Raw genomic sequence first — 16,274 nt, 5'->3', positions numbered from 1 at the left:
ATGAGCCTGTGCAAGCTGTGCACTTACGCACTCTCCCCTTTCTTCCTTCCATCATGGCTGTTAGCAATGTTTTGGAAGCTTCCACTTCTGTTCTCAATTAACTACAATTTATCCCTGAACCTTCTGAACCATAATTTACCAAAACAAGCCAGTTTTGTGTACCATTATTTGAAGTTGGCTTGATCTATTAAAAAGTAGTTTAAAAACAGCACACTTTTTCCAGGTTCAGAGATCACAAGCTTCAGTTAGTCTAAAATGGAAGTGAAAGCTTCCAAATTCCTCCTTGTGGCTATGCCAAAACAGGAGAGGGAGCACATGAACCCAAGGTGATTCTTGTAATGCTAAACCATGTTTTAGCTTTACATGCAAATGCAACTGTTGACTTTTATCTCTGCTGGATATGATGCTTATGTATGCAGATTCTTCATAGAGTGTTTTACTGTGCAAAGTAAAACATTCATATATATCATAAAATTGCCTGTCAACATCTGTTTGAAAACAGATTAGTAAAACTAACCACAAAAACAAGAAGGCTGTAATATGCTATGCCAGCCTTGAGCATTTGAAATTAGGCTTTAGCTGGACCAGCTATATCCTGGCGCGAACCCTGGGATTGTCCCTGAGCATCCAGATGACGCACAGGGGATCCTGGGATCAGGGAGGGATCATCCCTCCCTTGCTCTGTTATACAGCCCTCTCCTTTGGGCCCGGTTTTTCCGTGGTCTTGGGCTGAACCTGAGACCGCAGAGCGTGTGGCCCGTTTCCACGGGATTACCCGGCTCTGCACCCATTGGGGGAAGGGGGGAAATTAATTTAATTTTTTAAAAAAAACCTTACCTTTGCACATGCGCATTCGTGCACTCCGTCCCCTTTAAAAAAATAAATGGCGGGCGCAACGCCTCTCTTCCTGAGGTTGTCGTGCCTTACGTGTAAACGGGAGAAATCTCGCATTAATCGCAATGCGAGGTCTCCCATCCTCTCCCCCGGACTTTCAGGTAGGTCTAGCTAAGGCCTTAGAATGTTCAGAACACCAACATAGAATGCAGTCTGCTGTGAGGGGTCCATTTTGCTAGAACTAAAACCTTGTACAGACCCAAGAAACAAGGAGCTTTGTGAGCAAGGCGATGGTGATTGATAATGAGAAAACTCCACAGAAAGAGGTTCCAAAGTAGATTTTTGGGTGGTAAACAGTATTTTGCATCTTGATTTGAAATAACCAGCCAATTCTTGGTTGCCAAAAATGGAGTGGCAAGTAAAAGAATTTGAAAATTCTATAGGCCAGCCTTCCCCAACCTAATGTCCTCCAGATGTGCTGGACTACAAATCCTAGGATTTCCCAGTCAGCTGGGAAGTGCTCGAGGTTGTAGTCCAGCACAGAGAAGGCCAGTATAACCAGTTCCATACCCTGAGAAGGCTCCTGTATCTTATTGGCTGCCGAAGAACACAAAGCAAACTATCTACTTCCAACATTACAACTCTGGGCCCGTTCAGAAGACACCTTAAACCATGGCTTTAACCATGGTGGTTAAGCCAGAAAGCCATGGACCGTTCAGAAGACACCTAAACCATGGCTTTAACCACAGTGAATAAGGCTTTTTGACTGACTCACCGTGGTTAAAGCTGTGGTTTAAGGTGCCTTCTGAACATGACCTGGCTTTCTGGCTTAACCACCGTGGTTAAAGCTGTGGTTTAAGGTGTCTTCTGTGAACAGGGCAAATGTAACACAAATATATGAATTCATTTTAATTCACATTTTAATTCATATTTTTCCTTCAGTTAAATATATTTTTGCTCATGCCCACATATGAAGTGTTATATAAAAATGATGTTTCATGGAGGGTTTTTTCACAGATCACACCACCTCCTTCACTGACAGATCCACTGAAAGAACTCTTTAGACAACAGGAAGTTGTGAGGATGAAACTTCGTTTACAGCACAGTATTGAAAGGGTAAGACTACCATAAAATTCTGGCTGATCATTAGTATTCATACAGCCACTGATCTATAAAATAAAGATTAACAAGCTACTACGTTTAAGGGTTTTATTATTTTAAAGATAGAAGATGAGAAGGAAAAATAACAGTTATTTATTAAGAATGTCTGCAAATGTGAAATTGAACACTTCTGCCCTCAGTGGTCAAGTGTGCTTCTACACAGAAGGTCCTAATAAAATTTCATAATATTCTCTGTATGAAATCTCTTTAATTGTGCCTTGGTTAATACAATTCATAGAGATATGTAAAGGTTGCTCTTACTAAATCAGAAAATAAACCTCTGGAAAAAAAAGAATGGTTTTGTTGATTAAATTGTATATGTGTTAAGTCTACATTTTAATGTTTTGTTGAATTAGGAAAAGCTGATTGTTTCCAATGAGCAAGAAGTACTGCGTGTTCATTATCGAGCAGCACGAACTTTAGCTAATCAGACATTACCATTCAGTGCATGCACAGTACTGCTGGATGCTGAAGTATATAATGTGCCTATGGACGCCCAGGTAAAAAAAGACTGCTTCTAGGGTTTTGTGGTATCTAATTTATATTATTGTTTTAATCCCTCTTCTTGAATTCATGTTATATCCATGACAGAGTAATTGCTAGATTAAGAATACTACCTATTTATGTGAAACCATTATCTTCCTGTTTATATATTCTCTGTTCTTTCTCTTTTTAAAAAAAAAAAAACTGTGATAACTAAACAAAAGCAGACTCTAAGGGCACAACTCAGTCTACCACAAGCAGAGGATTTCCCAAAAGCTCCATAGAAACCTTTCCCCAACATACACATATGCATAGATAGAGGCAGGGCATGCAAAAGCCAGGTCAATTCTTCTTCAGCAAGGTTTATCCATCTATATAATAATTCCAGCTTAATGCTTTCCAGCAATATACCTGGGACAGACATTAGGCTAATATGCCAAATTTCTAATTCCGCCCCACCCCATAGGCTCCAATGAGCTTTGTTTTCCTCCCTTTTCATGCCTACACATAAATGGGCCATTAGAGGGAATAGAAGATCTGCATGTCCCTCCCATATTCAGCTGTCTCCTCCTCTACTCTGTGTAAGTTATTTGTGCTGTGAAGGAGGAGGTCCAGATGGGAGTATGGAAAGTGCATGAAGATCTCCCGTTTCCTCCTAATGACCTGTTACCAACTATTTGGAGCTCTTTGAGAGTGTCAACAAAAAAGTAGATAGGTTGCCCCAGTCAATGTTATATACTTGAACTTCCAAAAGACATTTGACAAAGTTCTCTAGCAGTAAGCATTCATAGGTAGGGATGTACTAACATACCTGAATTTACCCTAAAAAGTGCCATGGCTTTCCATGTGTTCCAACACACCTGCACAAAATTCTTAAGTGTGCTCAAAGAGCATACTCCATGAGGTTCCCCAGAAACATACCTTTGGGGAGGAGTGGCAGTAGCATTTTCAGGCTCATTCATAGAACATCTTTTTAGTCCATGAACTTGACTAGCATGACAAGTCCAACATTCCTTGCAGAACAAAACTTTGCTTAATTCATTGTTGCTGAGGACAAATTTGTCCCAGGCTCCTGGGACAAATTCCATACCAGAAATGATTAGGGAAGGGATTTGATAATAAAATTGCCAGTATCATAATGCCTTTATATAAAGCTATTGTGTGGATGCATTTTTATACTGTGTGCAGTTCTGATTGCCCTGTCTCGAAAGGATATTTGGGAGTTTGAAAAACTGCAGAAAATGGCAGCAAAAATGAACAAGGTATTAAAGCATTTTCTTTATGAAGAAAGGCTAAAGCATTTAAGGCTTTCTTCAGTTGAGAAAGATTATTTAGGAGGAAAGTTTATAAATGCTAACAGATTTACGAAATTATGCATTATTTAGAGACTAGAACTCAGGTTATGCAATGAAATTGATTCTCACAATTCAGGACAGGCAGAAGAAAGTGCTTCTTTATATAACACACAATATGTAATACTGGACACTGATGTGGCTTTAAAAATAATGGAAAACAGGTCTATCAATGCCTATAAAAACTATAGTTAAAAAGAAATTCAAGGTTGAATACCAGTTACTTGAAATCAAACAATGAAGGAGGGCTATTACCTTCATGCCTACTGCGTTTTTCCTTGAAACATTCTGGACTAGATGAATCTTTTGGCCTGATTCAGTTGAGCTCTTATGTTTATAATATACTCCTGCCCTAAGGATTTTCACATTTTAAACATATTTTATATATGTTGTCCAAATATATTTAGATGTACATTTCAAATTTGACATAATTACTGTCAATATTCCTGTGCAAATAATTAAAATACAGTAGGGGGTTGTGACCATTACAATGATGCTGAAACTGTTTTGTGGTGAGGTTACATTACAAAGTCTTCAAGTACATAAAGTCTTTTGTAAATCAATCTACCCAGAGTAAAGAAAACAGAGAACTTAGATATTAATCTAAACATTTTATAAACGTAAACATAATGGTGTCATTCCAAAGAGACATGAGCTGAGGGAGAAAATGTGTTAGTGATGTTCCGTGAACTGTTATTCAAGCACTACTGGAGCTCACATATAGGCTGTGGCGTATAAACTGTAGTTGTCCATAAAAAGAGGTTGAGAAAACGCTTATGCAGGAGGGTAGTCCATGAATGGAATGCTAGCGAAAGGTGACCTTTGAATATAAGCTACTATTTTTCATCACTCTAACATTTAAAAAATATAGGCCCATCTAATACAATTGGTTTAGCACAGGAATGAATTACCATTATCAAATAATTAATGTTGGCTATCATTTCTAATATGTTTGATTTACAGAGTGATGACAGTAAAACATCAGTTAGAGATCGATTTAATGCAAGACAGTTTATGTCATGGTTACAGGATGTGGATGATAAATTTGACAAATTGAAGGTATGTATCTTTATTGGACCTTTTCCAGGAAATGCTTTTTACTAGAAACACTTGTCAGATTAAGTCCCACCCTTTGGGCCATGGCAAACTGAAGTTTAAATATTTATTTATTTATTTATTTATTTATTTATTAAGCATTTTTACTCCATTCTTCAGCTGACAAGGCTTCCAGAGCGGTTTGCTGTTCAATAAAAAACAAGACAGTCCCTGCCCTCGAAAAGACATGGCCCAGGAAGAAACAGTGGAGAAGAGGGAGGAGGAAGCAACAAACTCAGACACCTCTGTCACCCATTAGTTTCTATCACAACCAGCTGGGATGGAAACTGTTCAGGGAGGGGAGGAACCAAAAGGAGCTGGTCTTTCAGCAGAGAGGACAGAATGGCCCTTCTTCCCCTCTCTCTCTGTTCTGTAGTCTGATGAAATGGCTGTTGCTAGGTGACAGTTGAGGGAGAGTCATAGGTAGCAAGTTCCACAAGTTCCTAGCATGTCTGGAACTTCTGTGCACATGTGAAGCTCCTGCATTCGTGGATTTTCCAACTGAATGCATTGGCATAACAACTCTGTGATACTATGCCTCTTTGTGGAACTGCCTATTAGCATCGTAGTGAACCAGGGGCAATATCCAGCTGTGTCATTCTGCAAATGATGTTGCGCTAGAAGAAACTAGGTTCCAAGCTATGCACATGAGGAGAATCCAACTAAAGCACCATTTGTACAAGCACAGTGGTGCATTATGCTTATACAATGGAAAGATTCAGCAGAGCTCCACTAATGCTACTTGAGTGGGTGGAGTGACACTATTGGCTACTGCCCCAGTGGTCACTAGCAGTGCATTTCAGAATGCCACCCATAGGTCTGGATAAGACTGTTCATAGTATATCTGTTCAAGGACGTAAAGCCGAGAAATGTACATGCATTTAACTCCATTCGGTTGATTTCAGATTAATAGGCTTGTTAAAATCAATGAGTCTACTCTACGTATGACTAAATAGGAAACCAACCCATTAATTTCAGTGGGACTTAAGCATACATAATGTGTCTCTGAATTTAAAGATGACCCTACTTGTATGGAACATAATTAGTGGGTACTCTTCGTTTGCAAGAGATGTAAAATAAAATCCAAAGGGCCACTTCAAATCTTCTATGCATGTAGCAGAGATAAATTCATAGGAAAGAGGTCCGTTGATAGTATTAGCCACAATAGCTAAAAGTAATTTCTGAGAGGATTGATCCTTTTCCTAAAGAAGTCCTCTGTCACCCATTAAGCTATGTGTGAGAAACATTGAAAATTGCTTCCAATGTAGTGTGAGGAGTTGCAGGCAGGAAGAACAAAATACAGACAAGTCCTGTGTGTGCACACAAGAGCACTTCTATCCACTTTAAGGATGAAAGTTCCTTAGTATCCGGTCATTGGCATCTGTGGCTATAGTGTATATATAGAGTGAATTACAGATTTATGAAGCTAAAAGAAGTTTGTTTGTTGTTTATTCGTTCAGTCGCTTCCGACTCTTCGTGACTTCATGGACCAGCCCATGCCAGAGCTTTCTGTCGGCCGTTGCCACCCCTAGCTCCCCCAAGGTCAAGTCTGTCACCTCCACAATATCATCCATCCATCTTGCCCTTGGTCGGCCCCTCTTCCTCTTGCCTTCCACTTTCCCTAGCATCAGCATCTTCTCCAGGGTATCCTGTCTTCTCATTATGTGGCCAAAGTACTTCAGTTTTGCCTTTAATACCATTCCCTCAAGTGAGCAGTCTGGCTTTATTTCCTGGAGTATGGACTGGTTTGATCTTCTTGCAGTCCAAGGCACTCTCAGAATTTTCCTCCAACACCACAGTTCAAAAGCATCTATCTTCCTTCATTCAGCTTTCCTTATGGTTCAGCTCTCGCAGCCATAGGTTACTACGGGGAATACCATTGCTTTAACTATGCGGACCTTTGTTGTCAGTGTGGTGTCTCTGCTCTTAACTATTTTATCAAGATTTGTCATTGCTCTCCTCCCAAGAAGTAAACGTCTTCTGATTTCCTGGCTGCAGTCAGCGTCTGCAGTAATCTTTGCACCCGGAAATACAAAGTCTGTCACTGCCTCCACGTTTTCTCCCTCTATTTGCCAGTAATCAATCAAACTGGTTGCCATAATCTTGGTTTTTTTGAGGTTTAACTGCAACCCAGCTTTTGCACTTTCTTCTTTCACCTTCGTCATAAGGCTCCTCAGCTCCTTCTTGCTTTCAGCCATCAAAGTGGTATCATCTGCATATCTGAGATTGTTAATGTTTCTTCCTGCGATTTTAACTCCAGCCTTGGATTCGTCAAGCCCAGCTCGTCGCATGATGTGTTCTGCATACAAGTTGAATAGGTAAGGTGAGAGTATATAACCCTGCCGTACTCCTTTCCCAATCTTAAACCAGTCCGTTGTTCCGTGGTCTGTTCTTACCATTGCTACTTGTTCGTTATACAGATTCCTCAGGAGGCAGACAAGATGACTTGGTATCCCCATACCACCAAGAACTTGCCACAGTTTGTTATGATCCACACAGTCAAAGGCTTTAGAATAGTCAATAAAACAGAAATAGAAGTTTTTCTGGAACTCCTTGGCTTTCTCGCTCCATGAATTGCTGGAGTCTACCTTGCAGGATCTTGAGCATTACCTTACTGGCATGTGAAATAAGTGCCACTGTCTGATAGTTTGAACATTCTTTAGTGTTTCCCTTTTTTGGTATGGGGATATAAGTTGATTTTTTCCGGTCTGATGGCCATTCTTGTGTTTTCCAAATTTGCTGGCATATGGCATGCATCACCTTGACAGCATCATCTTGCAATATTTTAAACAGTTCAGCTGGGATACCGTCGTCTCCTTCTGCCTTGTTATTAGCAATGCTTCTTAAGGCCCATTCGACCTCACTCTTCAGGATGTCTGGCTCTAACTCACTGACCACACCGTCTGACCTATCCCCAATATTATTATCCTTCCTATACAGATCTTCCGTATATTCTTGCCACCTTTTCTTGATCTCTTCTGTTTCTGTTAGGTCCTTGCCATCTTTGTTTTTGATCATACCCATTTTTGCCTGGAATTTACCTCCAATGTTTCTAATTTTCTGGAAGAGGTCTCTTGTCCTTCCTATTCTATTGTCTTCTTCCACTTCCGCGCATTGCTTGTTTAAAAATAATTCCTTATCTCGTCTGGCTAACCTCTGGAATTTTGCATTTAATTGGGCATATCTCCCCCTATCACTGTTGCCTTTTGCTTTCCTTCTTTCTTGGGCTACTTCCAGTGTCTCAGCAGACAGCCATCTTGCCTTCTTGGTTTTCTTTTTCTTTGGGACGTTTTTTGTTGCCACCTCTTGGACAATGTTGCGAACTTCTGTCCATAGTTCTTCCGGGACCCTATCTACTAAATCTAGTCCCTTAAATATAAATATATTCTTCACTTCCACTGCATATTCATTAGGAATATTAGTGAGCTCATATCTAACTGATCTGTGGGTCTTCCCTATTCTCTTTAGTTTGATTCTAAATTGTGCAATAAGAAGTTCGTGATCTGAACTACAGTCAGCTCCAGGTCTTGTTTTTACCATCCGCCACCTTTGGCTGCAAAGGATGTAGTCAATCTGATTTCGGTGTCGGCCATCTGGTGAAGTCCATGTATAAAGCCGTGTTTTAGGTTGTTGGAAGAGAGTGTTTGTTATGCACAGTGAGTTGTCCTGGCAAAATTCTATCAGCCTATGTCCCGTAAATGTTGCAAAATATCTGCCTCTTTCCTGAAGTTCCTACTAAAACTGGAATGATGAACATGCTACGGGTAGGAGGACAGAGTTGATGCATTAAAATTTAATATTACTTTGGGGAATATTTAATTGCTTTATGATTTTTTTAAAAATAATAATTTTAAAACACATCAGTACAGTGGAAAAATTAACATTCATTTCCATTACGAATTCGATTGTACAAGAATCTGTAAGACAGGCCATCCCAGAATATGTAGGATCACAAGGTCCAGAACAGATTATGTCATGAGTTTGCTAGGCTTGTGGATTGTCGAGTTGGCTATTCCTGCATTAGAGAATACTGTGTGGTGTTCACATTAAACTATGCTGAGAATAATTGAATATTCATCTGTTTATTTTGAAATAGACATGTCTCTTGATGAGGCAGCAACATGAAGCAGCAGCTTTAAATGCTGTTCAGCGACTGGAATGGCAGCTTAAACTACAAGAACTTGATCCGGCAACTTATAAATCAATCAGCATTTATGAAATTCAGGAATTCTATGTTCCTCTTGTGGATGTTAATGATGACTTTGAATTGACACCTATATGACAACTACCATCTTTGCTGTCTGTTGCAGCTTAAGGTTGTGGGACATAAATGTAATTGTTTAAAATATAGCACTAATGTGGAATACTGCCTTTTCCAATATTCCATATATTCCTTCAAAAATGCTTCACAAGATCTCATTCAATATTGTAAATGTGTATACCATTTATTCCTAAATGGTATTTATTTTAGATTTTAGGTCCAAAAAGCATCTTCCCAACAGAACTATTTATGTACAACAATCTTTCACTGATGATTTAACAGCGCTGGCAGCTGTTACAAGAAATCAACTGAAAGTACTTGCTATTTAAAGTTCACTTTAATGATTTTTATTATTAAACTTAAACTCCTACGGAAAAAACAACAACCCTGTGGAAGAAATTATAAGCTTGTGGCAATGTGGGGAGTGAGAGTCTATTCATCTTATATAATTTATAGGTTAAACTGTACAGTTTTCTTTTTGGAAAAGATGTAATATTGTTTTCATTTTTAAAAATAACTTATTTTATACATATTGTGCAAATGTAAATATTCTTGTATTTAATGTTCAGCCCTGTATAAAAATAGATATTTTAACTGTAAAACCGTTTTGTCTAATGTTTTATTGGACCAAAGTTGTTGTTTCTTATGTGTAGTGTATAGGCAATTTTCTTTTAAAAGGCATGTGTTTGATTTAGCTGCTTGTTCATCACCATATCTGTACAGATTTGACACTGAGTGGTATTGCATGCTAGCTCAGTTCATGTTTTTCCTTAATGTGTGGTACCTAAATGATTGCAACATGTGGTGCCAATCCACCAAGCACTGCTTCTGTATAGCATCCTTTCATTCAGAGGAATTTGCATGAGAGCCCCTTTCAGTGCAGTTTGCAGCAGTGCTTAATGGATTTACACCCATTTGTCTATTGCTATACTGCTATGCCTATGACTTACTATGCTGAGAGTGTTTTGTTTAAAATCTTAAGGATTATAAACTTGCTCTCAAAACAAGCCTTTCAATGTCCCCTTTCCTCCCTTCCAAATGCCTCTCAGTGAAACATTCTTAAATTGTACATTGTCTATTTTAATATTTCCCAATTGAAGCATATGTAAATAGTTGTACATACAATGTTTAATAAATTCTATTGGTCATGCTAACAGATGGTTGAATCCTCGTGATGGTGACATTTTCATTCTTGAAGTTTTATACAATTTGACGGAAATAAATCTTGGAAAGTTCCATGTTAAGATCGTACTTGTATATTCCGACCAATTTTCCTGTTATTTATTATTTATTTATTTAAAACATAGTTGTTTGTGAACAACTGATTAATTTGATGTTACAATTATAATAGCAAAAAGGCTGTCTTATGATGGGGCGTATGTGGAGGGAGGAACTGTGGATAGTGCATTGGCCCAGAGGAATTTGGGTAAAGGAGAACATTGAGAATCTAGTGTCTTGGGATTGGGGCAACTTTTGCTGTGTCTAAACTATGTCCCAGATTTAACTCTGTCATGGAAAGCCAGTGAAAACTGAGCTGATTCTTCAAAGACCACTGTCATTTGCAGAGATCTGCCCTTTTTTTAGTGATGCCAAAAGCGTGTTAGAACCTTATATTAAAAGTGTAAGTCCTATTACTAGAGGTCTACCAGACCAGTTTTGCTCATTTTTCATTTAAACTGAAGCTTAAGCAGTATAGACATACAGAAATTTTTTAAAGTTCGAATCTCAAGCTTTAATTGCAATTATTTCCTCTGTGCCAAAACAGGCAGGGCAGCCCCTCTGCCAACAAGATGACAGACAGCCTTATTCAGCCAATCAGTGTAGTGCAAAGGCAGGCCCCAGATGCAACCACATGGTTAGGCTGCCAGCAGGAAGAGGACAGGAGCAGTAGCCAATCAAGGAGGGGGTAGGGCTGTGCCCCGTGCAAATTTTGGAGGGGGGTTCACTATGCATAAGCAACATTTGCATTATTCATGAGCCCCTCTGTGGTGAGAGGACTGAGGGGCAAAAACTCTCACACAAAAACAGGAAAGGAGCAGGAGTACTAGCTTTACACTAGTATTTGAAGATGTGACACAAAATGTTGAGAATTTGGGAAGGGCAAATGGCAGTGGCAGACCCATGCTTTGCATGCAGAAGTTCGCCAGTTCATTCCCTGGATTCACCAGGTAGAATCCTGCCTGAAACCCTGCAGAGCTGTTACTAGTCAGTATTGACAATAGTGAGCTTGATGGACCAATGGTCTGACCCCGCATAAGGCAGCTTCCTACATTCCAATGCAATTGCCTGATGGATATGAACACAAGAAGCGCCCTACTGGATCAAACCAAGAGTCCATCTAATTCAGTATCCTAATCGCCAGCCAGATCCTTCTGGGAAGCCTAGAAACAGGATATGAAAGATATAATCTTTCCTTGCTGTTTGTCTCCAATAACTGCTGTTCTAGAGATATAAAACTTCCAAACAAGGAGTTCCATTTAGCTGCTATGCCATTTATAACACTATGATGAACTATTATTGACCATGATTACTTTTGTAGTGGCCTGCTTGACATATTGGCTTCCACATTTTAAAGCCTGAAACTCCATTTTTGAGTGTGAACAAAATTAGTCTGTGGTTCTGTATTTCTCATAGAGGAAGATGAATATTTTTCCTTAAATGGGCACATCTTCAGATGCACATTTTGCATGAACATGCCTTTGTAGGATGTGTTAGAGTATTGCCTGTCAGCTTATCCCAAAATGCTAGCTTAGGAAAAGATGCACATGTCCACCTCGTGTGGCATGACTTCATTCATGCCTTACCTGCTCTGAATGGTTTTCTACAACCTCTGCATTTTACGCTCTTGTACAACAGCAATTGATTCACATGGAATGGGGAGTGGACACACACTTGCTACTGGAGAAAACTGCCTTTATTAAATCTGGAGACCCTAGTATCTAGAAGATTCAGAGATAGCTGACGTAGATGGAACACTAATTCCTACTGTTTAAAAATCATGTCTACACCTTTTTAGAAAAAAAAATATATATTTGTTTCCTGGTCATTCTACTTTTAATGAAGTCGTGGGCATCTTAGTATTTGTTCCCAGCTCCTGCCAAGGTCTTTTTGAAATTTCATGAGCCAACATAAATTCTCTGGTTATTTCTAAAAAAAAATCAAAATCTGACACATGGCTAATTCCCAGATTAATTCTGCTTCCAAAGGCTTTTTGAAAGTCCAGATATATGTTTACCAAATAATGTGTACATGCTTGTTTACACAACAAATTCGAAAAACATAGTGAGACTGAGCTTTCCATTGCAGAAACTTGGCTGATTTGTCCTCAGCAAAGTTCTATATGTTTAAATACTATGGTCTTTTCAATACCTCTTCACCTGAGGTAGAGGTTAATTTGACAGGTCTGTAATTTTTTGGATTCCTTTAAACAGGAGTGTTACATTTGCAACCTTCCAATCCTCTAGTAAGAATGCTGATTTTAATTCTGCTGCACATTAATGTTAAAAGATCAGCAATTTTTACATTTGAATTCTTCAGGCTGCAATCCTTATATATGTTTACCTGGAAGTAAGCGCCATTGAACTCAATTGCACTGTTAAGGATTGTTGGATGAATACCATCAGATCCCAGTGACTTCTTAATTTGTAATTTAGCTAAAACTTCATCCTTTGTCATCTCTATCTGACATACCTCTTCAAATGCCCTCTTAAAACAATGATTCAGGCGTATCTCTCCAACATGCAAATAATTTAGTCTCTTCAGTCTCTGTCATTAGCTATTGTTTGTTTCCTTCTCTCAATGTGTTTAAGGATGCATGTTTAGACAGAAAAAAGTCCTACAACTCCCAGCATTCTCCAGCTAGCCATGTTGGGGGTTGTAGGACTTTTTTTCTGTCAAAACATACATAAGACAGCAACCTTAATAAATGTTTTTTTTTCATTAAGTAATTTGTCCTCAATTAATTTGCTTGCGATTCTTTATTTGCCTGCTTTTTAAAATCATTGATAGAGTTTCTGCTTTTTATTTGCTCATGCATTCATTTGCTTCGCTGCCTTTTATTACTTTCTTGCAACTTTTTTACACACCCAGGAATCCTCTTGCACTTGGTCATACCTTTTCAAATGTGTGTTATACACTTTATCTGAGTCCCTGGTTTTCTCAGGGAAGTTGTTCTTCCTGACTTTCCCCAACAACTTTATTTTAATTAATCCCCGCACTTCTTAAAAATACTCTTTTCTTAACATTAGCAACAACTGTGTTGGATCTTCACTCCAAAAGATGTTGAAATTGATGGTGTGGTCAGTATTTCCAAATGGTTCCGCAATAATTACATTTCTAACTAACCAGATCCTAGCTCCATGGTATCAAATCTGTTTACACACAAGCCTGTAGCCAGGAAAACCCAGACTGCATACTTGGACAAGGTGTTCACAAAGCTGCTTATCAGACATGAGATAATAGCTTTTCATGGTTTTACATAAGGTATTTTCAAAGTGGATTTTAAGAATTAACAAAGTGGGATTTAAGAATAAAATAAAGAAATAGGAGTTATAAAGTTACTCCTTTCCATTGTCCTATTTACACTTCTGCATTTTGAGTCTCCATTTGTATTATTGGATTCGGAATGTACCAGAGCAGGGGTGTGGAAACCACCTTACAAATGTTGGACTCCAACTCCCATTGTGCCTGACCATTGGCCATGTTGGCTGGAACTGATGGGATTTGGAGTCCAATAATATCTGGAGGGCTCCATTTTCCCTACCCCTGTTCTAGAGCAAACCCATGGATGACGAGACAGCTGAGTTCCCCTCACCTGTCCCTTCAATGGAAGAAACAAATGGATGGAGGGAAAGCCACATCCTGTTAGGTCCCCAGCAGAACTGAAGATCAACTCTTCCCTCATATCTCCTCTCATAGAATCATAGAATAGTAGAGTTGGAAGGGGCCTATAGGCCATTGAGTCCAACCCCATGCTTAATGCAGGAATCCACATTAAAGCATATGTGACAGATGGCTTGCAGGTTCATCTTGAATACCTCTAGTGTAGGTGACATGACTACCCCCCCCTAGGTAATTGGTTCCATTGTTGTACTGCTCTAACAAGTTTTTCCTGACGTTCAGTCAGAATCTAACTTCCTATAACTTGAGCTCCTGCGTTCTGGGATAATCAAAAAGAGTTCCTGGCCCTCCTCTGTGTGACCACCATTCAAGTACTTGAAGAGGGCTAGTATGTCTCCCCCCTCAGTCTTCTCCAGGCTAAACATGCCCACTTCTTTCCATCTTTCCTCATAGGGCTTTGTTTTCAGGCCCCTGATCATTCTCATTGCCCTCCTCTAAACCTCCTCCAGCTTGTCTGCATCCTTCTTGAAGTGTGGTGCTCAAAACTGGGCACAGTTCTCAAGAAGAGGCCTAACCAGTACCAGATAGAGGGGAACCAGTACCTTGCATGATTTGGAAGTTACATTTCTATTGATGCAATCCAGAATAGCATTTGCCTTTTTTTGCAGCCACATATTCAGCTTGTGATCTACAACAATTCCAAGATCCTTCTCTCTTGTAGTATAGCTGCGCCAAGTATTCCCAGGGCTGGTGCTAGCCTATTTTGCGCCCTAGGCAAGGCAAGCTACTTGCACCCACCCCAAATTGCCAACTTCGATTCAGCCGTTCAAGAAGAGTTTCTGAACTATTATACTTTCCTTTTATTATGTTTTTTCTTAAAACATCTAATTTGTATAAAACTGTGACCCTTAAAGGTCAGTACTGCGCCCCTCTGAGGTCTGCACCCTAGGCGGCTGCCTAGTTGGCCTAATGGTAGCCATGGCCCTGAGTATCCCCCATCTTGTAACTATGCATTTGGTTTCTTTTTCCTGTGTAGAACTTGACATTTATTCCCTTTAAATTTCATTCTGTTGCTTTCAGCCCAGCATTCCAGCCTATCAAGATCACTTTGAACTTTGTTTCTATCTTCCAGCTATCCCACCCAATTTTGTGTCATCTGCAAATTTTGGTAAGCATTACCTGCACCTCCTCATCCAAGTAATTAATAAAAATGTGGAAGAGCACTGGGCCCAGGACTGAATCCTGCAGTACCCCACTTGTTACCTTCCTCTAGTTTGAGAAAGTATCATTGATAAGCACTCTTTGAGTCCAATTCTGTAGTCAACTGTGGATCCACCTAATAGTTGTTCCATCTAGCCCACTTTTAGCTAGTTTGCTAATCAGAATGTCATGGAGCACTTCATCAAAAGCTTTGCTGAAGTCAAAATATATTATGTCTACAGCATTCCCACAATCCACACGGGAGTATACCTGATCAAAAATGATATCAGATTTGTCTGGCAGAATTTGTTCTTGACAAATCCATGTTGGCTTCTAGTAATCACTGCATTGTTTTCAGGGTGCTTACAGACTGACTTCTTTATAATCTCTTCCAAAATCTTCCTAGGGATTGACGTCAGACTAGGTTCCTCCTTTTTGCACTTTTTGAAGATAGGAACAACATTAGTCCTCCTCCAGTCGTCTGGCACTTCATCTATCATCCATGATTTTGCAAAGATAATAGTGGTTCTGAGGGTTCTTCTGCCAGTTCCTTTATTACTCTAGGATGCAGTTCCTTGGGCCATGGAGATTTGAACACATTCAAAGAAAGTAGGTGTTCCATGACCATTTATTTATCAATCTCAAATTGCGATCCTGTCCCTTCAGCTTATGCTTCATGCTTGCCAGGACCCTCACACATGATGCCTGAGACCATGAATTTTATTTATTCTTCTTCTTACACAAGTGTTTTTATGTGTAGGAAATATATATATGTGAACTGCATTTGGGGTGGAAAATATATCCTGGCATAATAGCTTTATTCCTTCAGTCTCCTGTTGAGGTATGAAAATGGATAGGAAAAGAAGAGGCAGGTGCTCATGCAGTATCACTTAATTTGCTGTGAGATAGATGGGCCTTGGAATGCACAAATCACAGCCAGAAAACTCTATTCAGAGTTTTCTTTTAACTTCCATGCATGCCATATGCTTATTCTTCCCAATGTAGATATTCCTGGTATTCCGGTTTGAAAAGGAACTCATTGCTCTTTA

General features: G+C 39.4%; 1 protein-coding gene across 2 annotated transcripts in view; it reads left to right on the top strand.

Annotated features, from left to right (window-relative positions):
• ANKRD12 (ankyrin repeat domain 12) overlaps positions 1–10,352 on the top strand; it is a 61,233-nt gene extending 50,881 nt beyond the window's left edge. For both annotated transcript variants that reach the window (XM_063130562.1, XM_063130561.1), the window contains 4 exons: positions 1,852–1,950; positions 2,352–2,495; positions 4,794–4,889; positions 9,022–10,352. In XM_063130562.1, the coding sequence (XP_062986632.1) occupies positions 1,852–1,950; positions 2,352–2,495; positions 4,794–4,889; positions 9,022–9,207 (525 nt within the window). In that variant the 3' untranslated portion in view covers positions 9,208–10,352. The remainder of the gene's footprint in view (positions 1–1,851; positions 1,951–2,351; positions 2,496–4,793; positions 4,890–9,021) is intronic.
• The last annotated feature ends 5,922 nt before the right edge of the window (positions 10,353–16,274 follow it).

The sequence above is a fragment of the Elgaria multicarinata genome, chromosome 7 (assembly GCF_023053635.1).
Source record: "Elgaria multicarinata webbii isolate HBS135686 ecotype San Diego chromosome 7, rElgMul1.1.pri, whole genome shotgun sequence".
Taxonomy (NCBI): domain Eukaryota; kingdom Metazoa; phylum Chordata; class Lepidosauria; order Squamata; family Anguidae; genus Elgaria; species Elgaria multicarinata.
The sequence above is the reverse complement of the archived record's forward strand: the minus strand, read 5'-3'. Positions and strand labels throughout refer to the sequence as shown.